At 37.5% G+C, this 27,820-nt stretch overlaps 1 protein-coding gene across 3 annotated transcripts; it reads left to right on the forward strand.

The window, feature by feature from the left end:
• Window positions 1-473: 473 nt before the first annotated feature.
• ZNF326 (zinc finger protein 326) lies at window positions 474-27,207 on the forward strand. 3 transcript variants are annotated; one of them, XM_027712483.2, is made up of 13 exons: window positions 480-572; window positions 1,070-1,144; window positions 6,755-6,881; window positions 8,916-9,321; window positions 11,961-12,159; window positions 13,888-13,922; window positions 14,872-14,959; window positions 17,213-17,330; window positions 18,312-18,459; window positions 18,763-18,862; window positions 20,090-20,220; window positions 21,153-21,248; window positions 26,483-27,207. In XM_027712483.2, the coding sequence occupies exons 1-13, from the start codon at window positions 557-559 to the stop codon at window positions 26,642-26,644; spliced, it is 1,701 nt and encodes a 566-aa protein (XP_027568284.1). In that variant the 5' UTR covers window positions 480-556; the 3' UTR covers window positions 26,645-27,207. The 3 variants fall into 3 exon arrangements, with proteins under 3 accessions (XP_027568292.1, XP_027568284.1, XP_039238891.1); XM_039382957.1 differs by lacking the exon at window positions 26,483-27,207 and adding an exon at window positions 21,682-21,812; XM_027712491.2 differs by lacking the exon at window positions 1,070-1,144 and having other exon boundaries at window positions 474-572.
• Window positions 27,208-27,820: the final 613 nt, after the last annotated feature.

Genomic DNA, 27,820 nt, shown 5'->3' on the forward strand with positions numbered 1-27,820 from the left:
GGAGAAGCATCACGGGAGAGTCATTGCTGAAATAAACGGTTTATTTTGTAAAGCCACTTGGTTTGCAACACCGCAGCAGCGCACACTGGGAGCTGGCAGGGCACCTCATGCCTGAGGCTGTGCAGCTGCAGGGATGCCGCTGAGGGCTCACTCCCGCCAGGCACTGCCTGACCTCAAGGGAGCGTTTTTTACAGCGGCCACTTCAACAGGGCCCGCGGGCATGTGTGTGGGAGGCTGAAGGTGTGGATGTTCTGCCACTCCTCGTCCTGCAGCGGCCTCAAGCGAGACAGAGCCCTTCGCCAGAACACAAAATGGCGGATGCCAGGGCTTAAAATGGCCGCCGCGCAGCCTCCCTCGTGACCCGGCTGGTCCAGGAGCCGCGCGCAGCGCTGTGCGCGGCCGTCCCCGGCCCCTGCTCACATGACGCATAGCCGGGCCAATCGGCGCACGCCGTGGCCGTGCGTGCCGCGCGTCGGGCCCGCCTCGCCGCGTTGTGGTGGAAGGCGCCATTGGAGCCGCCGGAGCCGCGGGAGCAGCGCTCGCCGCCGCCGCCGCCATGGACTACGGGGAAGGTGAGGGCGCGCCCCCGCTGCAAGGGCAGGGCCTGGCCGCCGCCGCTGCTGCCGCTGCGGGGCCCCGCCGCGGCTCAAAATGGCAGCGGCCGCTTTGTTACGCGCAGGACGGAGCTCCCCTCACCCACCTCCTCGTCCTCCTCCGCGCCGCCACTGCCGGGCTGGGGGAAGCTGCGGCGGCGGCCGGCGGCGGGAGGGCTGCGCGGGAGGAGGGCCCTCCCGGGGAGGGGCGCGGGCGGCGGGGGGCGCGGGCGGGGGCGGTGCCCCGCGGGGCGAGGCGCCCTGGGGCGCGGGGAGAGCGGGGGGCGAGGGGGCGGTGGCGGCGGGCGGGGGGCGCGGGCAGAGCCGGGGGAGCTCGGGGCGAGCTCTGTGAGGGGGTCGTGTCAGGAGCCTGGAGATCCGACAGGAGAGAGAGCTGCCTCTTGTTGCGGCTCCCTGTCTCTCCCCTCCAGCTCTTGCTAAGCACTAAGTCATTCTCACTGACCCATCCTCTCCAGCTGAAGACAGAGATTGGAGATTCCCAGATACCCCCATGCATTGTGGTGTGAACATGCCCAGTGGGTCAGTCTCAGGTATGAGCTATAAATACGTCTAACCTGTAAAAAGAGTTGGGGCTGAACAGTCAGTGTTGACAAAAACGAAAAGCAAACGGGTTGTTAGAAGTGCATAACATGGTTTAAGTGCACATGTTGTTTTCTGGAGGAGTTATAACTGTCTGGGAGTGAGACTCGATTTTCATCTTGGGCATGTCAACATGAACTCCTGCACGTTCCAAATCAAAATTGTGAGATCAAGGAATGGGGATGGGGGTGGCGGGGGGAAATACAGACTTTTCTTATGATGATGATTTTTTGCATAACTATTTTCTTACAAAGTACTGTATTTGATTCTTACTACTTCTGTTGAAAAGAAAGGATATTCCCCTTCTTTTATACAAACATGGAAAAAACCCCAGAATCTGTAACTACTTGAGTTTTATTTATTTACTTTTTTTCATAAAGTTTACCTTAACTAACAGTTTGGGAAGGAATATAGGAAGCATATAAAGTAAATGTGAAACACCAAAAGCTAGCTCTTGTTTTTGCACTGTCAAAAGTACCAAACAGATAAACAAAAAGGAATGCACTTATTTTTGTAAGATGATTAAGTTTGTGAGTTTAGTAAGACTCAAGAAATGATTTGACATCTCTTGCTAGCATGCAATCAAGTACTAAAAGGATGTTAATATAAAACCTTTACTGTAAACTGTACCCAAGCTTCATTTACAGATGCCGGCAAATAAGCGCTTGCTGTTGGATCTCTTGATGCTCTTGCTGGCTGTTGGATGGAAATGACACATCGGATTACAGAGGCATCTTTGATTGCAGTATAATCATTTTTGTGATACATTTCTTGAGTCTTAACTTTTTTTTCCCCCAATGATATTATTTTGCATTTATCTTTCATTATAGTAAAATAAATAAATTAAATCTATGGCCCTGTTTTTTCATTTTCTATATTGATTCTTAATTGAATGTCCTTCTGATTTTTATTATAAAAAGTTATTATTAAGTGGCAGCTTAAATGTCTTCTTGGGATATTCACTGTAACCGTTAATCAGAACCTGCTTTTCTGAGATCTAATGACAGTAGTATTAAAGTGAATCCAGGCTCATCCTATGGAAAGTAACTAATCAAATGTGTGTTGTACAGTTAGCATGTTCCTTTTATGTACCTCTGTAATATGAGTTTTCATTATGATAATTAAGCTATTATTTGTATTTATTAAAAAATTTTAATTATGATGTATGTGGTTTGAGACTTTTACAATGACTGTTTATGCACTGTGTGTACATGAGCAAGGCATGCAAAAAGAGTCTTACCCCAGTTCTGCACAGGGAGCTGAAGGCTGTTTTGTGGGGGTCCAGTAGATGGCAACATAGGATGGATGTTGGGAATTCTCATCTTTGTCCGGTTTTCATTTGAGCTTTTGGCAAGGTTCCTACTGTTGGAAACTTTTAGCCAGTGAGAAGCACTTTTAGTTGGATATCTGATGACTTCTGTAATTTCACTATTGTCCCTTGCTGACGACTCTGAGACAGGGTTGACACGCTCTGCAGTATAAATTCTGTAAATATTATTATCAGAAATATTAACTGTTCATGTTAATATTTTAGTTACTGCAACTACTGTCCTTCTAATCTGGAAGGGGAAATGGCCTAATGAGAAGGTTGTGATCCTAATATAGACATAGTGTTATGAAAATGTAATGTGCCTGGAAAAAATATCGCTTCTTATTGCACAGTGGATCCTTAAGGTTGTTGCAGTCATTGTGGATTATGAATTTAAAATATAGTGAAATTTAGCTTCTTAAATTTATTATTTATTGCTGAAAGATCTTTCTCCTTTCTCATTTTCCTAGCCTTTTCATATACTTCACATGGAGAACACTGTTGAAAATGATATCTTCTCTTTTTACTGTAAATATGATTTCAATTTTCTCTGATCTTAAACTTTTTTTTTAAATAGAGTCGTTGTGCCAAGAGATTCTGAGTGTTATCTACTATGTCTTTAACTTCTTACTTCTTTTTATAAGGAAATTTTGATTTTTCTTTATTGGCTATTGAGATTTATTTCACAGCTATTTTAAATGATTTCTCCACCAGATATGGCTTCTTTTTTTTTTTTTTTAATTAATCTGAAGGAATACTTGTACATTAACATCTTAATTTGTAAATTAAACTTATCTTTTAGTGTCCCATTCTTTTTTTTTTTAGAGGTAATATTTTTTTCACCTTTGACATAACTCTTCTCTCTTGTCTATATCAGTAGACTTTTAAGTATGATATAGAAACTAAAAACGAGATAGTTCTTCTTGCAAGTTCTATTTCTGTACTTCAGTTCAACACTTCATTCATCTGCACTGTATTTATACAAGAGGCTGCAGATACCAAAACCCAATTTAGTCCTTTAATAAATTCTTTGTTTAAGATACTTTGACAGTGCCTTCATCAGTTCAGAGATTCACTCTATTTTTAAACTTTAGAATATGGACCACTGTTTTTTCATATTTTTTATTCATAGATACACAGATATAATATTTCTTCAACAATTTCTTTGATAAACAGTTACTATTTAAAATAAAATGAACTTTTTTCTTTAGTGCTTAGACACATGTTCTCTTAGCATGTGAAGCAATTTCACATTTAGTCTGAATAATTTGCATGGACAGGGAACTTTTGCATATCTCTACTGGTGGTGACTGATTATTGTTTAGTTACTATATTCAAAAATTAAAGTCCTTTTAATTTTGGTTCATCTAAGTGAATATTTACTGTCGTCTTGTATGTTTTCTCCCTTTTTAGGGTAAAGCCTATCTGGAGAACAGACTTTCAAAGTAAAGAAAAGTTTAATACCTGAAGAAATACTGTGCTTGTTAATTTGAATGCAGTATCTTTGTCAGGCTCTGGACATGAAGTATAAAGTCTAGAAATCTTTGGTGAAGTTTGCAGATGACAGGATGGCTGAACCAGGAGGCCTCTGGTTGGAATGATAGGTTAACTGCTCAGCAGTGTGGAATAGTGCATGAAATAGTCAGAAGGAGATCACAAGGTCGCCTTCATTACATCAGATCAAAGATGTGTCTGTCCCACCTCACCAATATCCCGTATGTCACTGTGTTTGGGGGTGTGGAACAAGTGGTACAAGTACTCCTTTAGGATGTTTATATGCCTTCACTGGTTTGTAGCTTGGCGACTTTCTGAGCTAGAGACGTAGTGTTTGTGTTTGACATACTTTGAATTTCTTGTCAGTTGATTTATCCAATTTCTGTGTTAAATCTATATAAATTTTTAGTAACTTCTTGTTACTCAGTTCCAGTACTTGTATATATGTTTTGTGAAAAAGGATCTAATTAGCTCTTTAGCTTGTTACTTGTAAGTTTCATTTGCTACCTCCAGTTTCTTATAGTAAATCATTCAAGTGATTATTTCTCTTCACGTTTGTACTTTTGTATCCCTGTTAACCATTTTCAAATATGAATGTATTATAATGTAGGTAAATGCAGTACACTGAGTCTGGAAAGGATGAGAAAGTTGTTCGCTGTTAGGGAGGAGATGGTGATGTCCTAAAGGCAGTGATTTGAGGATTTAGGGACTGGCATAGCTCTACAGCAAGACTGCTGCTGTTATATAACATGGACTGTGGACGAGTAAGGAGAGTGTTGAGCTTATGTGGATGTCAGAAGTGACTGTAGAATGGATTTAAGTATTTGCTTTGATGCTAAACATTTTAGACTAAAAATTTATTTCAAAACTATGCTTCGAACCATTTTTTGGAAGAGTTCTTTGCCTGTGAATGGTTTTGTGTTTTTCCAATACAGAACTTCTGACATATGGACAACACTGGTCCCTACCTTACTACACTGTAGTAGAATTGCATTGCAATGGGAGGGATCTTGACAGAATGTTGTGTTCTTCCTTGTTGGATGATTAGGTTCACCTCTGCAACTCAGCCTCATTGGTTTTGTGCCCTCTTAGAGCCTGCTGATAATAGGGAGCAGGTGAAGCTGAGATAAATTATTGGGTGCTTTCAGGTCAGGTATATCAGTTTTCAGAATGTCAGTGATTAGTTATACTGTATTAAAAATACTAGCAGCCTGAATCTGAGATTGACCATGGGATCATCTAAACTTAATTTCTGGGAATCTGAGTTTGTTTTGTTGACTACCTTCCTCTTTTTGCTGGCCTGCATCTTTATGTATAGGGTCTTGAGGGTATTGTACTGGATTAGGTGGCAGATCATTCAGTCATACCAGAGAGAAACATAAGTTGCTTTTATTAGAAGCCTCAGCCATTTCTTTTTGCAGTTCAAGTTGATGATGTGTTGTGCTACGATTACTATTTTGAAAAGCTTTTTTTGTGCTTTGATTTTTGAATCTTTATTGTACGTTCAGCTTATGAAAAGGTGCAGTGTGACTTCCATGTTTAAAGTTGTTTTTTTTTCCAGAAGTATCATCTTTTAATTTTTTATAAAGTACCTATGATCATTAGAATAAAAAAAAAATCAACAGGAGGTCTTTATTTGTTGGAGTCTTTATTCAGGTATGCTAATAATATCTGTGTAAAAGTGATACAGTCAGCTCAATGCCACGTGCAGAATTTTTGTTGACAGACATGAGAAAGTAAGTTAGAGTGACATGGTGCTAATAAAAAGCAGGTACAAATGGGATATAGTTTATATAGGTATTTTCAGCACTACAGTTAGTTTCATGAAATGATATGCACACAGAATTACTGTGTTTCTTTCAATATGACAATTTCTTATGACTTCAAGTGAGCTAATTGTCCTGAAAAGTCAGTGTTTTACATGTGGAGAAATGTATAAAATACTCTCTCTTGTCAGAGTAAACTTATTTTTGTCTTTTCTGTGTTCATTCCATTTTCCTTCTCTGTGTTGCTTTTTGTGTGAGTCTTGACTTGCCAGGTTTTCTTTGTATTATCCAAAAGTTAGTGTTGGTTGGTACTGGAAAACAGTTTTGGCCTCTAGAATGCTAGTGAAGCACAAATTGTGTATGTTCCAGAAAGACAGCGGATCATACTTATTATGCAGATTTGTGACACTGTTTTAGTGCTTTGAATTTATGAGTTTTACTTTTACATAGGACTTCCAGTGCTGAGGAATAAGTTGGGAGAAAATTAATTTGTTTGACTGTAACCTATATACAGAGTCTGCACTGCAGCAAGACAGCTTGTAACCTTGACCCAAGGTCTCTGTCAGTGTGAGTGAAGGTTTTCTATGGTCTTGGATAGAGAAAACAGATGCCTGTGAGTTGTGTGTATTTTTAAAGGGTCATAAGCGGTCTTAATTCTCCACAAACTTCTGTCATATTCTACATCAGGTGTCTCCATTTTATTCTCTTAATTTAACTTGTGTTGATTCCAGCTGATGGAACAATAATCCTGGGTTACTTGCTACTGGGAAAAAAATACGAACTTGATTCCAATTGTGATGTGCTCAGATGATAACAGAGACACATGGCTTCTCTAAGCACAGTGTCAAAATTGTTTTGCAATTGGCAATTTTGTATTTTGTTTGTAAGCACCATGGCAAAGAGTAAACCTTTTACTTAAGAATTTAAACTAGATTACTTAATAAGACTTCTCACTTGCTTTCTTTATAAACATTTTTCTGCTCTTTTTTTAGACATGGACCGTGATTATGGGCATGGAGGCTATGGTGGCCCACGATCCATGGACTCTTACCTTAACCAATCCTATGGGATGGAGAGTCATGGAGGTGGAGGCGGAGGAGGTGGTGGTGGTGGTAACAGGTAAAATAATCCTTCAGTTGTCCCAAGAATTGATCAAATCCAATTTAGGTTAAAATCATTCTGTCTTCTAACTTAAGTGTTCCTGAGGCATGTTGTTACGATTTTGTACAAACACTTCCATTCTGAGTCTTCATGTCTGATAAATACTGGCAAATACTAGACTGTAAGAGCTGGATTCTGGTAATAATCAGCATTTTTGTGGAAAAGTTTGACAGTGAAACAATGCGTCTTTGAATGAAAATAGCAAAAGTTCTGTTTTTCAGTAATGACTAGCAACTTGTAGCTGATTGGCCTGTCATACCATATTTGACATAGCAGACTAGACCTGACTGGTTTAGTGCCTTAGACTGAATCTATCAACATTCCGTTTTCAAGGAACATTTAGGGTATGTGTTCTTTGGTTTGAATGTGGAGTGCTCAAATGATCTTGGTATTGAATCTGAAAGTCATGTCCAGATTATTTCATTGGCAGGTACTGATTACACTCGAAACTGTGTGCATGTTCTGGGCTGCTTTTTAAGATGGATTGGTCTAAAACTAAAAATTCTGATGCAGTGGTCTTAAAGTTGTGTATTTCATGCTAGGATTCTATTACTGTTGCTCTTTCAGTAGGGAGCAGCTGATTTGATTTAGGTCTTAATATTGTATTCAAAGAAGCATGCTTTTCAGAGTAGTGATCCGATCTTGGAGGGGATAGAATGAAAAGAAAACTTAGATAATACGATGGTTTTCTTGTGAGCGCCCTTGAATTTTTATCTGGCTGTAGCCAGACTACTGTATGATTCTTGTCTGTAGTCACTGTGGTGCCACTGGAAAAGGACAGTACTAAAATAGGGAGGCTGGAGAAGTATTGTGTTTTGCTTCTTGGTTCTGTTAAGCATTTTAGTTAAGTATAATTTGTTCAATAATGAACGTTGAGGCTGACTGAAAATTCTGAGCAGATTCAGGAATGAGTTGTACCTACCATATAGTAATCTGCATATGATTGAGGTCCAATGACTACTTGAACACCAAAATGTCTCTTGCCATGTTATGTTACTATTGTGCATGGTCATTTTCTAGTGTCATTTTCTGTGTAGCTTTGGGTCTTCTAACATATTTTAAAATTAAGGCATTCAGTTTACTATAGATACAGTTAATAAGTTGAGTCTCTCCTAGTTTACATTGTATCAGTCAAGGGATTGTCTTTCCCAGAGCCTTCTGAATCACCCTGTTATAACCCAGCAGGGACACTAATGTGTTTCCCTTCCAAGTGGTTACAAATATTGATGATTTCGAGCCTGACACTGCTCCCACCCCAGGCATAATTAAAGATTTCAGCTCCTTGTTACTTTACTCTAAAATTCCAAGGACTGTTTGTGTCCACTGTGCATGCACTGGGTAGACTTCGAAAATCCTGAGTTGCTAGACTTAATGGTCTGCAAGTGAAAGCTGGATATACTGAAGACCGTGAACTCTTTTGACTGGGAGACTGAATTTTACAGGGAAGAAAATTTCCAAAACCTACAAATGTGAATGGAAGAGCACTTGTATTTTTCCTTTAAAATGAGAACTGTGGGGTACTTAAGACTCACAACTGTACCACTAAAAAAACAAAAGATTTTTTTTTTTTCTCAGTTCAGAACTTGGCCGCCTTTTAACTGCTGTTTAACTGTTAGACTGTGAGGGTATGATTTCGAAGAAAGGAGAGTTTGACTAGCCTATGAATGTCTGCAGGTGATTATTTTTGTGAGACTAGGGCTGGGCTCTAATAATGTTTTAGTAAATACATGTTGCTGAAAATTTTTAAGTAAACAAAGTTCAGGTATACTGAACTTTAGAATTGTTTGTAGCAAAAATGGCTCAGATAGCTTTCTGTCTGGTCATAGTGTGAATTGCCCAGCCCTAATCAAGATTAAACAATAACACGACTGTACGGACCAGTATAGTAATAAATTGATTTTAGTTGATAAATGTCAACTGATAACTTGTCTTTTGTAATGTGTAACATTAGTAAGCTTACTTTTTTTTCTCCTCACTGTGCAACTTTTCCAGGTTTGGACCTTATGAGTCTTACGACTCCGGGTCTTCTCTGGGTGGGCGAGATCTGTACAGATCTGGCTATGGTTATAATGAACCCGAACAAAGCCGCTTCGGAGGTAGTTATGGTGGTCGATTTGACAACTCCTACCGGAATAGCCTTGACTCTTTCGGAGGTAGAAACCAGGGCGGGTCTAGCTGGGAAGCACCTTACTCCCGTTCAAAATTGAGGCCTGGGTTTATGGAGGACAGAGGAAGAGAGAGTTACTCTTCCTACAGCAGTTTTTCTTCACCCCATATGAAGCCTGCACCTGTAGGCTCTCGGGGGAGAGGAACGCCTGCTTATCCTGAAAGTGGATTTGGAAGCAGAAACTATGATGCTTTTGGAGGACCATCAACAGGCAGAGGCCGAGGCCGAGGAGTAAGTACAGAATCTTTTCAGATTCTTTTCACTAGACACTCTTTTAAACCCTTTCAAGACCACTGCTTTAAAATGAATGCACTGTTCAGTACAGTGTGTGGGGGTTTTGTCCAAGCAAACTATCATGGTTGACAATGTTGTTTATCCCTTTGAAGCTGTCTTCAAGTAGAACCCAGTCCCTCTTTCTAGAAGACTAGTTGATAAGGTTTGTTAAATCTCTCCTTTTGCTTGAAAGATGAAGATAAAAGTAGTAGGTTTGGTCTAAAAGGGATTAAAAGGACTTTCATTTTTCCTTGTAAACACTAGCATCTCTGATGCTGGTGGGGAAATTCTCGAATATTGTAAAAGTTGAATTCAAAGTCTTTTGAAGTTTTGAGTAGGTTAAAGGTGCAATGTATAAGCAAAAAATAAAACCCAGGTTGTGAATGCTAGGGTAGTTTTTGTTTTCTGTAAAGGCCAAAGTTTAGCTAATACTTAAGTGTGTTGAATACATGTTTTATTAAACATCAAGTCTTCTTTTAAATTTAACTCTTGCTCTGACTTGTATATTGGAAGGGTGATGGGGAGAAAATGGCAAAGGTGAGTGGTTAGCAGTTACAGTGATTCTTTCTCAAAATTAAAGCATGGTTAAAGGGACATCATCAATTTGAAATCAGGTCCTTTCACAGAATTGAAATCAGTTTCCACATAGTGTACCTAGACCTATTACTTGTATTAATTTGATTTGAAGATTTATGTTATAACTCCTTTTCAGTGGATTCCGTTCCAGTGTAGGATGTAAAAACTGTGTCCAAGGAACAGCATGATTAACTGTATGCAAAACAGCGGATCGCAGTTTGAAGAAGTAATGCTTGATGTTAAGTGAGTTGGGGGGAAAAAAAAACAGTAGAAGAGGATAAAAAAACTCACCAACCTGACAGAAGTACTAACTTTAAGTTGATGGTGTCCCTTTGTCTTGGTTTTATAATACCAGTTCTGGCTGTTTTTTAAAGTACGAAGAGTTCAGTGAACACTTTTCTGCCTGTGCCTGTAGGTGTAACTTATCTTTTAAAATTTCTAAGTGTGCTATATTTCTTTGGGAAGGGATTCTTTAATTTTAAACCATACAACTTATTGTAGTTTGAAACTTAGAGGAAGATTGTTTTTTTACTGGGTCTTCTAAATGCCTATTTGTGTGGTGGTTTTGTTCCAGAACGTCTTCTTTGCAGCATCCTTGAGTATTGTAGTTGCCATATTCAAATTTTAGCTCAGATTTGCACATGGCTGTTAGGTAGCATGTAGCATGGTATGAGAAATAGATTCTAATCTTTGTTTCTCTACTTGTGACGCTGAAAGTGTTATGTTCTTAAGCCTCAGTTCCATCCTTTCAGAATTCATTTAGATCCGAAAGCTTTGTGCAGTTACAACTGAGTTCTTTTTTACTTTGCTTTTGAAATTTATCCTTTTAGTCTTTTATGTAATAAAGGAAAATGTAAGGGCTAAACTACTTACCATATGTAAAATGCATTGCACCTTTAATAGGTAGATTGTCTGTTTAAAAAAAACCTGAACTTGAAATGATCCAAGTGCGTACTTCATGTCAAATTGATGTGACCAGTGTAAATGTACATGCTAGGTAGTTTATAGCTATCTCAACTAAATAAGTTAACATGGAGATCTTGTGCATGGATTTCTGATAAAGAAAAGTGCTGGCTTTGGTAGATTCTATCTGTCATTTAAAATTTGCTTTAAAAAAGTCATACTTTTCACAAGTATTTTGAAGTTATTTTTAATATTCTTTTGACAGTGTAATATTAATTATCTTCTCATGGAAATACAAATATTTCTGCTTATCCAAGTCACCCATCCAGTCAGTGGGCTTTCTTCTGTCCTTTATTAATCAAATAATTGAGTTAATATTAAGAAATATGTTAGCACTTTTTAAAATTTCCCTCTTCAGATTACTCATTTATTCCATGTTTTCAGAGAGGTAACTTACATATACAAGTGTCCACAAATGAGTGTACATAATTTTAGAAATATTAGAAAGGTTTAGTCTTTCAGCTGAATTTTCATTCCTATTGGTGCCGTGTTTTTGTATCACTCTCTCCAGGCCCAACTTAAAAATTTTGATTTTATTGAATTCAGTGGAAAGATAAGTAAAAGAAAGAATGATCTTCTTACAGTTAATCTCTTTTCCACACTGTACAACCTTCTTTAACTCAGTTTTCAAATAACTGATATATCATTTGGCATAAGATGCAGAGCAAAGAAGCTTTTTTTTCCTTTTTAGTGTTGAAAACGGAGTCGTTTAGCTCTGTTTTTTTTCCAGAGGGAGATGTCTTTCATCATCTAGAGAATCTGAAGAGAGTAGCCAAGATAGTAGGCAGAGATATGAACTTTGATAGATATGTTCATTGCCTGGACAATGGTTCTGAATAAGCAGAAACACAGTTTATACAGACATATTCGTTCTACTGGACAAACACCCACAAAGCCATTGCACAACAGAACATCAGACCAGGAGCTTAAGTTTCTCCTGCATTTTGCTGTAGAACGCAGATTTTACTTACATTCACAGTTGTGTTGTACCAAGTAGTTGTTTTATTTATATTGATTTCATATACTAATACCTTCCTCTTGATTTTGCAAATTTTCAGCATATGGGAGACTTTGGAGGAATGCACAGACCTGGGATTGTCGTTGACTATCATAACAAACCCAGTCCTGCAGCAGTTGCTGCAAGAGGAATAAAAAGAAAAATGATACCACAGCCGTATAACAAACCTGGTGGGACTTTCATCAAGAAACCCAAAATGACAAAACCTATTTTGAAGCTGAGCCAGAAAAAATCGCCTAGTAAGTAATAAGTACCAGAATTCTTAAATTTAGATTACTAATGTTTTTATTCATTAGAAATGACTTAGCTTTAATATTTAGAAAGAGGGCTGTCTGCTGTTTTGTAATTCTTTATTTTCCACCTTTAAAGTAGTCCACAACAGATTCTGTGAATATACTCATCTAACTTTTCTACTGCAACAGTAATTTGCTGAATGACATTGAATATTTTGATGTGTTCAGATATGTACTGTTGAAGACTGTCTCATTGAGACTTCATAATGATACTTCCTGGAGGCAAATTTTCACTACTGAAAATAATTTCAGGTCTCTGAAATTTCAGGTTGTCTTAAGTGACAATGCCTGACAGATATTAAAATGTGCTCTTGCATGAGCCTGGGCGCCACTGTCCAAATTCTTTGGCTATTAAAAGTAGTGCACCAGCTGCAATAAAGACGTAAGGCGTGGGTCAAGAGGAGGGGGAAAGGGAGGCAAACTGAGAAAACACTGAACATTGTTATAGAATAATTTATGAAAGGCAGAAAGAGTTTGCTCCCACTTGCAAATGAAATGCTGTAAATGACAAGAACTCTTAAATGTGATAGACAAACTGTAAATATAAATTTCAAATTGTATTAGTGATGCTTGGTTTCTTCCATAAAGATGTCCTACAACTCTAATAACTTTGATAGTGCAGGCAGAGTTGGAGAAAAAAGTCACTAATGAGGTTCAAATAAATTACTTGCTTTGAGGGAATGTAAACTTGAGTATTAAATATTATGATCCGTGCGTACAGCGGTCAGATTTTAGTTTTTTGTGCTTGTAATTTCCTAGTAATTTGGATCTACAGTGTTTTATATAGCTTGGTTTCAAATCACATCTGAAAATAGCTTAAAGTTACTGTAGCTCACAGCTGGCAAGGTAAATGCACAGACTTGGCAGAAACTTCCATGTGTAAATTTTAGTTTTGATTTTGTAGTTCTGGATATATTACTGTTTATTACAAAACTGTTCCCTTAACGGTAACTTCCAGAATACTGTACAGATTTCAGGCACTGGGTGTATAGAACGTATTTCTCTGCCTTTTGTATAGGTAATGTTATTGGTGGTCTTATTTAGTTTTGTTATGATTAAATGTAGAATATGCATCTGAGTTCTTCCAGTACTTTTGTACATTCTCCTTTTCTAAGATGTGTTCAGACAGAACACTTCTAGTTTATTATCTGATCCCCTTCACTGATTTCCACAATCCAAGGACCAATATACTACATAATATTGAAGTTACTTTAAGAAGTAGAACAGATAGCACCTGCTAGAATGCAGGCTCTGAGATTAGGGGGAAGAAACTGTTGAGTGGTTTAACACAGTTTCTGAAACTTGAACTGAAAGACGCCCTAAACCGTATCATGTAGTTGAAAACTAAAAAGTAGGTGGCAACTAACAGAAGATATGATGCAATTGGTATACAATGTATGTATGAAAATATATCTCAAAATTATATTGTCCTTTCAGTCTTGATTTTCTTTTTTGGAGTTAAATATAGGTGACTGCTTCTAAAAGTGTTTAATTTATATTTCTAAGGATAATTGATTTTACGTTTAGTAGTATTATTAAACTATGATAAATTGTAAATGTAGACCATCCTACCTGCATAACAAGGATTATGGTTTTTTTCCTAAATATCTTATTGTCTTAAAATGAATTGGCAGTGACAGTGCTTTTGAATTCTTTCTCATTTTATGTTAATAGACATGAAGACGTCTTTCCAGGATTCTACTATAGAGGTAAAGATTCTCAGAATTGAAAAATGTTTGTGATCCTTTGAGAACTTTGCATAGTATGCCTTAAGGCAAATAATTGCTAAGCTAGAGTTATGAAGTTGAACGTTAAATTATATAAGCTTTTCTAAACACACTTTTTTTCTTCACTTTGTCTAAAATTGTCTTATTTTGATGCCAGTCTGAAAGCCTTACTGATTTTGAGTGACAAGATACAGCTAGTGCAGATAGCCTGGAAAATAAATTTTAAAGTGTATTTTTAGACCCTCCCTATTCTCATAATGCACAGAGAAGCTCTCATTTGAATGCTTCTCAGGTTGCCACAGGTAGACAGCTTGAACTCATACACCTATGATCTGCCTGGGTGGGTTGAGAAATTAAATACAAAGGAGATTGCTAAACAGAAGTGAGGAGGAATGGATAAGACATAAGACACATCAAGGAGAGAGGGTAAATAGAAGAACCAGTGTTAAAAGTTGTTCTCTGACAGGGTACAAAGGTTAGTCTCCACTACAGTTGCAACACTGTATAAGAATGTGTTAGAAAGCTAAGCATGTGTATGTGTGTGTATACAGATATGTATCTCCTGGTTTAATGTTGAAATACTGGAATGGTGTTTTCCTTCTTTCTGAGTGGAGGTATTAACATGTTCTCAACTAAGTAGAAGTCTGGATTGGAAGTCAGAATATTTATGTAGAAGACAATTTTGACTGTGAAACGAATTCACTAAGGCTATAAGGCATTAAGGAGAAATGCAGAGCTAGAAGTTTTTGTTCACCGAGTCCAAGAAGATACTCAATTCACTTTCTTTCGTTGCCATGTTTGATAGAAATAGGAAGTAACAGATTATTGAAAATTAAGTAATTTATGCTGCCTTTCTGGATTTAGAGTGACATTGTTTGGGGGGGTGTTTTTGTTTTGGTTTTTTTTTAATTTATGGATTTGACTTTATTAGGAAATTGAAGTTGATACAAGTGGTGCAGTCGTTATATATGAAGACTTTACAAGAGATGCTTATGATCTTGGATATCAGACTTTTGGAGGTAAGTCAGTTTACTTTGTCAGGTAAGGTATTGTAGGTATAGTATTTGTAAGTCTTTGAGTGAATAGATATAGTAAGCCTGTATGTATGATCTCTTATAGTTATTCAGTAGCATGACTATTTCTGCTTGTTTGTTTTTTAAGCATTTGTAAATTTAGGCTGTGGAAAAGATGATTGTTTCTATCATCCATCCATCACTTGTTTTTTCTCATGCTTACTGTTTATGCTCTCTGATCATCTCTGTATGTTGTTGTTTGACCTGTTTTAATTTTTGTGAAACTAATGTAAATGGTCTTATACTTAACTGCCATTCTGTTGCTTGAATGTTGTTAATCCCACTGGTTCCTCACCCATATCCTATTATTTATCCCACTAGCTGATCAACCTCACCCTTAAACCCTAGGTGAGTCACTTTTATAAAAGTGGATTCAGTTAACTCAGAGAGCTGCTCTTAAGAATGTGGGATCTGTTTCATGTACAGTCTTAATGAAACAGGTTTATTATTAGTTTACATAAAATCAGTTAAAGTGTATATTAACTGTGGTAATTTCAGACACATACATAAAGAAATCCAGTGTTAAGGCTGAAACTCTTTTTGGTCTCCTTTTCCTTGTGTATGCTGTCCTGTTGCATATGCAGTCTAATCTGGTAGTAAGGAGTGCTGGAAATTTGCAGCCAGGTGATGAGTGTTTCTTTTCTTGAAATAATAGTAAATATTTTTTAGTTTATTTTTAAATTGTGCAGGTTTTCTTTCTTTTTAAAACTTTGCATAAGCAAAGTTTCAGAAAGTGGGAATCTTAGTTTATATGTAGATTCAGGCTTCCATTCCTCAGCTTCTAACAGGACAGGCACTTGAATTTGGAAGTTTGAGGGAGAAGATAGAGGCCATTTCACTCCACAGAATGTCATACCAGATGATTTTTACAGCAGTAAAACAAGTGACCGTTTGCACATTTCCAGGGTTGGTGGTAGGACATGAAGTGAAATTTAAATCCTGAGATCAGTATGGGAATTGCCTCTGTGAGTAGATGATTGTTTGTTGTTTTCAATTTGAATTTTTAATTTTATGGATGGAGTTTTTGCCCTCTCTGGATCACTGTACATTTTGAAACTCTTCACTACAGAATGAAAAACCTTGGGATAATCAGGAGTGAAGTGTAAGCTGTTAGTCAGTGAAAATGTTTTCAGTACTCAGTGACACTTGTACAGCCACAGTGTGTTTTGCAAGTCTTGGTGTTTTCTGCATTATGCTGCTGTATGTTCCTTTCCGTTGCTGGTTGGATGGAGGTAGATTTCCTGGAGGCTGACCTCTGTTCTAAGGTTGAACTGCAAAAGAGAGCAAAGTGTTCCTCTTTTTCTTGCTCTAAACCTACTCACCGAATAATACTGTGTTTCCATTTGTCCGTGGAGTTTTAAAGCAAACCTAGGAAAGGCAAACATAAGTGCACTTACGCAGAAAGTCAGTGTCCTTGGAAGTCTTTAATGTTGAAAAACTAATTTCTATTCATTTATTTGTTCACACTTACATGCCAGGTGGTAATTTAATCAGGTTCTCTGAAGGTTTGGTTGGTTTTTTTGTTGTGTGGTGAGTCTGTCTGTCCTTGTCTATCCCGCCCTGCCTCATTAACTGATTTGTTTCTTTAGCTGAAAATCTTTGGAATGTTTTTCTGTGAAATAAGTGAAGTCTAGTGGGGAAAAATAATAAAGTTGTTGGAGTTCATTTTTGGTACTGTATGTTGGAGATACACTGTCTTTTCTCCTTTATGAGAACTTTTGCTTTTGGTTTTGTAAACTGCATTCTTGGCAGAAGAGTCTGTTATATAGTTTCTTTTTATGTAAGGGGATTGTAGCAATGGTTCTCTCAAAACATGGGAGAGTTTTAAACAATGTGTTTCTCCCTGTGTTCCAGCAGTCACCCTTTCCTGGTCACTTGAAGAGGCCTCTAATAACTAGGCACAACAAGGAAGGGTTTGTTCTAACTCTGAATTTCCTTGCTTTTATGACTGTAACCTAGAATGTAAACCCTTAGCTACTAAGTGGACATTGCTGAAGCAAATGTTTAACTTGGTTGTCTTTAGAGGAGGAAAACACAGCATAATTTCAGGACATTTAAGTGAACCATTGAACCATGTCAGTATATAGTCTTTCTCTGCATTTTGAGGTGTTTGTGGAGGAGACAAGGTAGACAGATACTTTTACTGTTGTTGTTTATTTGGTTTGGGTTTGTTTATTAATCTTTGTATTGCATGTTAAGATGGCAAAGGAGGAGAAGTTAAAAGTGAGGAAGAAGAAAAGCGGCGAATCGAGGCCAGAAGAGAGAAGCAAAGGCGTAGAAGGGAAAAAAACAGTGAAAAATATGGTGATGGATACAGGTTTGTGCTGTAACTTCTATGTCGTGTGCAGTGTTTTACTTCTCCTTTATGCCTCATATTCTTTCCTGGAAGCCCTTTTGGACTGATTTAGGAAAATAAAATGCAACAAAGAAACGAGGAAAAAAACCCCCACCTCCTTCCACCCCCTAGCTTCCCCCACTCCCCAACAAAACGAAAAATCTAACCCAAATAAGGAAAAAAACCCCCTCAAGCCAAAACCTGGCACCCAAATTCATTTCATGGGACCACTGTTGTATCAGAAAATGCACAATTTACTCACTCCTCCCTCAGAAGTGCCCACTTGAGAAGTCGCTTAGAATGGTATTCCTTTTGAAGTATTTGTTCATGCTGACTTAAGAAGCTGTCAGAAGTTGACTTTATTCTGGTTTTATATGTGTGTATAAATATACATATGTATATATGGTCAACTGTTTTGTGGCAAAAATAAGTACGTAGTTTTGTAACTTTTCTTAATTTTGCCTCAGCCCAGTGGGCTGCACTGTACAAAATGTTCCATGTCAGTGCTGTATATATCATAACATTACTGTCTTTTCCTCATTGTACTGAGGAGGTTTTATTTTTTTATAAAGATTATATAGTTTTTGTATGGAAAATGAGCTTTAAATGAATTCTTCTTACTACTTGTAATTAGGAAACCATGACCTGACTGGACTATGATTCTTTGCCTGTGAGAAGTATTACAAAAGGTGACATGAACTAGAGAGCTGTGATAGGCAGACTCACAGAATAATGTGGCTTTTAAATGCCTGGCTTCTGATTTCAGCAGTTTTTATCTTCTGCATAGATAATTAATTGCTCTGGCACTGGCCTGATTTATATTTGATTCTTATAGCACTTATCCTTTATAATGGAAAAATACAAGATTTTTTCTTTTCTTTTTCACTGAAAAAAGTGTCAGGTCCACATAGTCTTGATGAGTTTTACTTTTAATAGTAATATTTAATGTATTTCTCTTAATAGAATGGCATTTACTTGCTCATTTTGCAAGTTTCGAACGTTTGAAGAAAAAGAAATTGAGGCACATCTGGAGAGTGCAGCTCACCAGGAGACACTGGATCATATCCAGAAGCAAACCAAATTTGACAAAGTAGTTATGGAATTTCTTCATGTAAGACAGCTGTTTTTGATCTATATAATACTTCTGTATGAGAATATAGTTACAATTTACCATGTATTTCCAAAATATGCTTAACTTATCATTGTTACTCCTTTTGCAGATGGCTCTTGTTGCAGCACAAGTGAATTCAGAGTCCATGAAATACTGTTACTTTTACAGTAAAAAGTGAAAGTAGTGCCTTAAGAAGTGACAGCAATTAATCGCTGTTTGTTACAGAGCTCTTCTGAATTCCTATTGGAATATAGACAGTTGTAGATCAGATGCCTTACAGTTTCTTCTTGTGATCCTCTGCAGGAGTGTATGGTGAATAAATTCAAGAAGACAGCTATGCGTAAGCAGCAGACAAGTAACCAAACGGAAAATGCTCAGGCTGCTGAAAAAGATATAATGGAAGGTGAGCGATGTGCTTTGTGTGAAAATGCATACTGTGGGGCTTTCCTTGTCTTTTTATCCTTTCATTCGTCTTCAAATTTAATAAAATGGATTAAAATAGTCAGTTTTCCCACCTTTTCTGTACCTGGTTGGGATACCTTTCTTCATTTCTGACACAATGTGGAATGTAAGCACAGCAGGAGATAGCAAACCTTATTTATGTTTGCTATCCAGGTAGCCTTGTCAGAAGGTGTGATAACATTGTGTTAGGTACTTGACAAACATAATTATGTGGGCTTTGCCACAGTCTTATTCAGTAGAAGGCAAGAGGAGTGGTTGCAGGTAGATTGAAAAAGTGTAATAAAGCAGTAAGGTGGTGATGGTCAAATATGATGGCAAGGGTTTGGATAATGTAAATAGGAGAGTTGCTGTGGTTTTGAGGGACAGTGACAAAAGTTTGAGCACTTTCTTGGCTACCCAAGATGCGTCTCAGCCTGAGTATTTTTCCCATTGGCTGCTGTACAGGCAGTTTTCTAGAGCATTTCATGCGTGCCCACCTTGCTGTGCCATATTCTCCCACCCTGTTCTTTTCTTGAGGGATTTGAAAATATGTGCTAGAGCCAGAGGAGACATCTTTTGAGTACTGTTATTTTAAGCAATAACTTTATTTGAATGCTACTTTGATTTAAATTAAAATACTAAAGGCTATTTTAAAATGGATATAGCCAGCATCTTAACAATCTCACAAATTCTTCTTGTGTACTTTCCTTGAGTACTGGAGGGCCTGTTTGCCTTTGTGAAGAGAATGTTTGTTTTATTAGCAAGCTAATATGTAAAAGTGCAAGAGGAATTGGGTTCATGTGCTTCTTCCTGATGGTGAAGGGAGGCAAGGAAATAAATTAGTTGTTCTTATAAGAGGTAAAGTAAATGCAACTGCTTTGGTCAAGCTTTGTTTGTTTGTTATATCAAAATGTGTATTGTTAAGGATATTAGCTATTGTTGATTTTAAATAGATGGCCTTTCTGTACATTGCCTGGATCTCATGTATAGTCTGTGGAGAAGTGGAGTTGGAGAATTTGAGTGAAAAACTTCCTCCTTCAGTATTACCCTTAGGGAGCCCCTGTGGTTCAGTTTCACATGTCTAACAACTGAGAGCTCTAATTTTTGAGTATAAAATAAATAATCCATTTTTCCACTTGCCTAGAGTAACACATTTTGTGTTAATGATCTGTTGCATCTTCTTTGTCAGGGGTTACTGCTGATGACCATATGATGAAAGTTGAGACTGTTCACTGCAGTGCTTGCAGTGTGTACGTTCCTGCATTGCACAGTTCTGTTCAGCAACACTTAAAATCTCCTGATCACATAAAAGGAAAACAGGTAAGATATGACATTGTTAAGAACAAAAGGGCTAGCATAATCTAATAGTAGGTGAAAAGTGTTTGGTTCTTGGTACGAGTAATTTCTAAGTTCTCGCTGATGTGACTTATCCTCTTGAAAGCTGGAATGTCCTTATTTCACTTTGTAAGCATGAGATCTCATGAAGTAGCCAGTGCTTAGGATCCCTCGGTTAATGAAATGTTGGTGTGCTTAAGAGCTGACAGTAGCAAGTCATGGAAAAGTTACTAGGAATGACTTTTTTATTTTATGGGAATTTGTTTTACTGAGCTTAACTGTTGGAAAAATTATTCAAATTGCAAAACATAATACATGTGTTTCTAGCAAGATGACAAACATGGTACCTCTTTTTTTCTTGTCTGTTATCTTTTTAATTTGAAGAAAAGCGAGACCAGGTTAGAACTAGCAGTAGTGGGGTATTTGTCGCTGTTATAATTTATAATGATATACTTTTAAGACTGGTAGAAGGGTTGAAAGAGAAGCATGAGCATCATAGTAAGCAAGATTGCCAAGGTAATGTTTTGTTTATATATGAGCCTCTGTGATTGTGGAGTATCACAGAACGTGTTGGGTTGGAAGGGACCCTGCAAATGAGCAGGGTCGTCTTCAACAGTATGCTAGGCCGTGATGGAAAAGCCTGTGTGTTGTCTGTAGATGAGAACAGATAACTCTGGTTGCAGTTCATTATTTATCAAGATATGGGAATATATTTTGGTCAAGCTAAAGCAACAAACTATAAACACTACTAAACTTAATTGAACTTATTATGTAATTTGGACTTAAGTGCTAAGAACAAACAGATCATGCTGCAATATGTTCATTATTTTACTTATAGAAACTGACCGTGAATTCAAATTTATGTGGCAATTGTAAGAGGTATGTGATAATTATTCACTGTAAAATTTGTTTCCTAGGCCTACAGAGAACAAATAAAAAGGGAGAGTGTTCTCACTGCCACCAGTATATTGAATAATCCTATAGTCAAGGCACGATACGAGCTGTATGTGAAGGTAAGATGCAAATAGAAAGAAAGTAATTTGTAATGTTTGCTATGCCACCATTTTCTCCACGTTGATGGAGTTTAACCTCTGTGCTCTGTCTGTTAGGTAGCTCACAGATTGATTATGCTTTTAATGCACTCTGCTGGTCTAAAATCATTGTCTTGGATAAATTTATTTGCAGCAAAAATTACCACCTCCAGATTTACCAGCTTTTGGTTGTTATTTAGCACTTCTTTGTATTTTAATTTTTAATTAGATGCTCCTAGAAAGGAAAGTCAACCTTTAGGAAAGCATCAGCAGTGTCTTTATTCATAATGCTCACGGTAGAGCACAAATGACTTTACAATTGAGTCTGTCTTTACATTTAGAAGCAAGAGTTCCATCATGTGGCTTTGTACTGAAGTATAACACACACACGACTCAGCTCCTTTTTATTCCATAGAATTTCTAGGGTTGATGGCAGCATACAAAAATGAAAGCTTACAACAGTAGTTGATGAGATCAGAGAATTCAAAAGGCATGGCAGCTTGTGTTGCAGATACGTGGCCTGAGAAACAGGTAAATTCATTTTAGCAAAATACAGGGTTTTTTCTACTGGGCCACTTTGCTAAATGACTCTTTCTGTAGTACTATTGTTAGCTGTTTCTGGTATTACTTTTAATTGATTTATGATTTTGCCTGTGCCAAACAATAGACTCTTTAAGACAAAGCAATACTTTCTTGAGTAAATATGGCAAGGTATGAGCCAGTGCCCAAGTTAAATGTGATTTAAAATGTTAGATTAGCTGTGTGCTGCAAAATGATGTAGGGATGAGCATGTGAATCAGTTTCAGACAACTGTTCTGTATCTGTTATGAGAAGGTTGCAAATGTCCAAATACCAGAGCCTGGAATATCTGTCTGTATTTCCAGCCACCTCTTCTGGTGGTGTTCCTTGTGCCTGGCATGTGTTGTCCCATACAGCCCCCTAGTGGGAGACTGGTAGAAGGGAGAATGGAAATTTGCCATTCATCAGGTCGACAGGGGGCAATCAAAATTACCTAAACAGAATTTTTCACAGGAAACCACAACGGGGCAAGGTGGGTCTCAAATACTAGTTGTGGTAAAGAGTTGGATGACTACTAGTCTCAGCAGGGTGTAGTTCTAGCAGGAAGTACTAGTCTCAACAGAAAATGAGCTTTTCCTAATTCAACTTTATTTGAGATATGTACCTCTTCCAGGGCACACATTAAAAGAACAAACTTCCCAGTATGCACAGAGAAACCAAGTTGTGTAATAAGAAAGAAAAAAATCTTTTACCTTTTCTGCTAATGTTAAAATGTATCAATAGGGATACATAAACCTCAGGAGTTGCTGACCTGAAATTTTGTTCTACTTTTGTCAAAGGCATTTGTGATACTAATGAGCCGCTTTTGCCACTCGGTACAAAACTAGGCAGCTTTGCAGGTCTTGCCCGCTCTGAATTTTCTCCCTCCGCACTGCATATGCAGAGTAAACAACACTTTGCAAAAGCATGTTGAGTTTGGGGATTTTTGTTTGGTTTTGTTTGAGTTTTGGGCTTTTTTGGTTGGAGGGTGGGGAGAAGTGTTTCCCCATACAGTCTGCCCTACATCTAAAACAAGCTGTTTTCAGTGGTTAACAAGGATCTTCTGGAAGATGGCAAGCTCCAAACGCGTGTGTGCTCTGCTCCATCACATGCTGTATAATAAAACTGCACTCTGCGGTTGATTATACATTTGGATAAGGATGAAAGGGATTTGCATAACCAGAAGCCAGATACATCTCACTGAGCAGGTCCTGGTGAAAGTGTATTCAACCCATCCCAGAAAATACCAGCGCTAGTCATTCTGCAAATGTCAGTGGTCTCCTTGTGAAGACAGTCTTGCAAGTTTTACCTTCCTCAGTTTTCTAACATGTCTTCTAATGCTTCTTCTGTTCTCTGTGCTGCTGCTTTGGTGCTGGTGTCTGCCTTGTTGGAAATTTGTCAATATATTCAGTTTCCAGAAAACTACTGTACCAGCACTGAGGTTTCCAGCAGTCAAAACTTGCATGAGATCTTTATGATCCTGTTGGTTCTGGTGGCCATGTGCAAGGAACTTTTTAATTTCTTGTTTGATATTTTCATCATAGATACTTTAATCAAAGAACCTTGGAAGGATTGTTTTTTACCTTGGGCAACCTTTTGAAGAACCCTGTTTCCCTGGTGCTGTTTTTGTGTGGTACCCCTTTATGCTTCCAATATGCTCTTTGTGTGCTTTTTTGAAGATTTTCACTTCTCCTTATTCTTCTGCATCCATAATGTGAAGGGGAGAAATCCACCATGACCCACTTTCTGGCTACTCTGAAACAATCCTCTTAAAAGTTTGTGAATGTGTAGTAAGTCCCTTTATAATAAGGAGGAAAAAAAGACCATCTTGTTTCTCCAGGCAAACAGTTATCGCTTGGTGAAGTCATGACTATCTAATTTTGGCCCATTTAGAATTTCCTAGACAGAACGATGTCTGTGATTAAAAACTGCTTGGATATTACACAAGAGAACCATCATAGAGTTTGACATTTTTTATCACTATGTCCCAGGACTGTTTGATCACAGTGAAGGCATTTTAATGTTTACTGGTTAGTTGGGCAGACTTCGGTATCTTTTTGGATCAGGTTGGAGAGACCTCTTGTAATTAGATTGGTTTCTGGGGACATGGAAATCCTAGAGCTTTGGTTGTAAATGCTAATTCATAGTCTTAAGCTTTCTGTGCAATTTAAATATGCTAGAGACAAGAAGCCCCAAAAATACATCTCTTGGGACTAAACTACTTACTGGTGTATTTTGTACTTTCAATACATCATAAAGTCTTTCTGCAACAGTTCAGTACTGTGCCTGTGTTCTTGTTTTCCGGGGGTTTTTTGTGCCTTTTTTTTTTTTTTTAAGCTACCTGGGACCAGTGTGACTGTCAAAATCAACTAGCATTAGAATTGGCTCTGCATACTGTGCTGGATGCCTCTAATGCTACATCACTGGAAAAGAGTGTAGTCATTAGGATCTTCCCCTTGATGGCAGTAACTTTTTCCTTAGCTTGAGAACTCGAAAAGTGCATTTTTCTCTAAAAAAACAGTTGGAGAAGGCAACTTTGTTGTCATTGTTACTATTGTGTGGAGATCTGTTCAACCAGAAGTAGTGTGCTAAATCCAGTTCTGCTAGGCTAGCCAGCAGCAACGTACAGTCTCCGCAGGAAGGAAGTGTAACAGTTTTCTGTAGCTTGTCCCCAATAGACAGGGACAGTCAGAAGTTGTCTGCAGGAGTGAGGAAGTAGTCCTTTCAGAGTGCATTCTTTAGCTACCATTTGTCATTATGCCTAGCCTAGATATAAGAGGATTTAAATCTTTACTTTTGTGTCAGACCTGTTAAAGGGCTTCCAGTATCCTTGTGAGTCATTTACAGAGAAAGGCCACCTTTTTTCTTTTTTGAGGAAACAATGCTCTCTGTTAGGACATATGAAACTCTTAATACACCTTTTTTCTCTCTGTAAGGTCTCCCGGTAAGCATGTGTTTGAAGCTAACTAGGTGAAGTATTCTTAACTCAGTAATTTAGCTTTTGTCCAAAAAGGAAGGTAGACGAATGCAATTCTGGAGAGTTACACTAATCCTAATTGAATTAAGGTTTGGATCCTCAGTCTTTTTGTTTCACAATGCTTTCCATAGATGTTGGAATTAAATTCATTTGGGCACTTGCTTTGCTGTATGGGTTTTTTTTTCATGAAACAATGTCCTGAGCCAGTATTTTTGGTATTTCGGTGTTGGGCACTGTTACCTGAAGTAGTGAAATACCCCTTGGTGTTCCATAGCCTGATGGTGCTTGTCAGTAGTAGTGGATCATCTAAAAGTGGTGTGAGCTTTACCTGAGGGTTTGGTTTGTTGTTTTTCCGTAGGGCTCAGGTAAATTCTGATATCTGATACAGCTTTCTATGTACTTGACAATCTATGTATGACAATCTAATTTCAAAAAAGCCAAACTTAGTATCTTGAAGTTTAAATGCTACCTTATTCTTGAAGTTTAAATGTTACCATTTATATGTGGAAGCTATGTCTTTGTTTATGCTACGAGTTGATTGGGCTCAACAGACATTACTATCTGAATACTCTAGGCTGGCCATTACAAAGTGCGTGCATAGAATTATCCAGGGACTTGGAATAACATGGTCTCAAAGACTTCTGCTTTCATTGGGTTAAATCCGAATTTGAATCTGAATTTAGGATTTGTCTTGATTTTTAGAATAACACTGATACCAAGCTTTTGTTTAGTGGCATTTGCTAAATATTTTTATAGTTTTTTTAATTTTTCAGTGGCCACCTGAAAGATTCTGCCTTAAAAATGTAACTGAAGTGAAAAAACAAAAGGACAAGGGGCCTAGCCCCAAATTTTCTTTTGTATCTTCTAAATGATACTTTTAAAATCCTAGTCTTGGTGCAATTAGTGGTTGCTGTCGTATGTTAAGATCAGACTTGCTCTGTCATGTTTGAATATGAAAGGAACTTTAGCCAAGAAACTCCTAATGCTTTTTATTGTTATTCTTCATTGTTTATCGATTATTCATAGTTCTTAAACATCTGAAACAAGTGAAAGCTGAGGTATGTCTTGTACTGAATGAAATGAAGAAAATGTGAATCTAGAATGCCAGTGTATTTGAGGTACTGAGAAAACTATTTGATAATCTTTGTAGATCAACAATGGAATAAAGTTCAGGCTACTCAATGTAATTATTTCTAGGTTTCATTTACTGAAGAGTTTGTCTTTTTTGATAGAATTATTCAGAGTGAATAGAGACTGTACATAAGGCAAAGCAGAACAAAACTGTTCAGTTCCAATTTGGTTGTAATTGGGGAGAAGAAGGTAGCAGCTGTAGTTCTTACTAAAAGCATTTTGAAACTTAACCATGTAATTTTAATTTCTGAAAGTGGAAGTTAAACTGAAGTTTGTGTGTGGCATGCTTTGGCTTTTTCTCAATGCCATTTCTACTTGCATTAAAAGATTTTATTGGGATCCCAGTTTCCTATGTGCCTAAAAATGTGGTATTGCTAATTTTAAATCAAGCCTCTTGATTTTCTTGCTAAAAACCCCAACTATTAAAAACCTGTATAAAATACTGTAGCATTTCTTAGTGGCTGCCCCTTTCATTCACTGAAAAAGAGTATTATTTTATTTTGTGCTTGAAATAAATATCAAAGTGTTTGTTTTCAACCTTCTGCTTCAGGGTGAAAATCCTTTTGAAATTAATGATCAGGCTCAAGAGCAGCAGACAGAGGAAGAGGACAAAGCTGATGAGCCAGCCGAGGGTGAGGAAGAGGAGGAAGAAGAGGAGGAAGAAACTGAAGAACAAACTGACTTCACTTTAGACCATACTGAAGATAACTAAGTGCAAGAAAATAAAAATACATTGGGGGGGAGAAGCCAGCTTTTTATTTCTGCTCTAAAGTGGCTGAGACTTTTTAATAGTCTCAAATGAAGTTGAAGATTCCCCACCATTTGCATGCATTCCATTCCATGGAGAACTTGTTTATATAATTCCTCTGTGTTTCTGATTTTGTTTAAAATAAAATTAAGACTATTTTAGTTGAGCTTTTTATAGAAAACTGACTATTAAAGCTGATCAGAACATTGTGTTGTATATTTTTTTAAGCATCCTATTTTTTTGGTGTGTGTATTGAAAGTTGGATATAATAATAATTTTTGGTCTAATCAGTTGAAAAGAAAGGTGGGTCTCTGGGGTAAATACATTAAAAGCTTTATCGTGTAAGCTTATAATATTTACCTCTTAGTACAGAATGAGTAACTTCAAAAATTGTGCTGTTGAGTGTGGCTGTTTGGGGAACTGCATTGCACTCTGTATAATAGAGTATGTGTTTATAATGCCTTGTAGCTTTTTGTGATAAGATGTACCAGTTTGTAGCAATAAAACACTTAAGAAATGTTACTGTTTAAAGTGTCTGTAATTAAGTATTTCAAGAATTTCCCTATGCTGACTACTAAATTGGTTTCCAATTAGATATTGATTGATATTGTCATTGAAATTATTTAAAATTTGTAGTTGCATCTTAGTGACTTGTGTTATTTATTGCTGATTTTTGATATATTCAGACTCCACCTAAAGAGAGATAAGGACTTGAGCCTTCATAGCATATCTTGGGGAAGTGTGTTTTCTGTATATTTACATGTGGTATACTCTTGTCTATCTTAGAAATTACTTTTAAGTACACCTGTGATTTTTCTGCAGTTCCTGCTAATCTAGCTTTTGACTAATGAGAAGTGAAATGTCTGATTTAACGGTTTTTAAGTGCAGCAAAGTAACTTGCATTATTTTTCCCTAGATGTGGTAATGTAACAGAAGTAACTGTACAATCTCTGGTGGTCTTTATGGGGATTGTTTTTTAAAAATCTGATCATACGTATAATGTTGCACATTTCTGTTGGAGAACCCTTTTGTTAATTAATAGTCATCACTGTATAGAGGTGGTATTACAATACTTCTAACCTCACCTGTAAACCAATTTGCTTTTTCAGTGATGAATTTTACAATGAGGGGAAGTGTGCA

Source organism: Pipra filicauda, unplaced genomic scaffold, assembly GCF_003945595.2.
Source record: "Pipra filicauda isolate LSUMZ 115617 unplaced genomic scaffold, ASM394559v2 scaffold112_size3218982_pilon, whole genome shotgun sequence".
Taxonomy (NCBI): domain Eukaryota; kingdom Metazoa; phylum Chordata; class Aves; order Passeriformes; family Pipridae; genus Pipra; species Pipra filicauda.

Bases quoted from the DNA above. Each gene is read 5' to 3' on its own strand.
- ZNF326 (XM_027712483.2), top strand. The intron at 17,331-18,311 runs GTTTGTGCTGTA...TTCTCTTAATAG, and splicing joins AAATATGGTGATGGATACAG to AATGGCATTTACTTGCTCAT. The intron at 18,460-18,762 runs GTAAGACAGCTG...GATCCTCTGCAG, and splicing joins TAGTTATGGAATTTCTTCAT to GAGTGTATGGTGAATAAATT.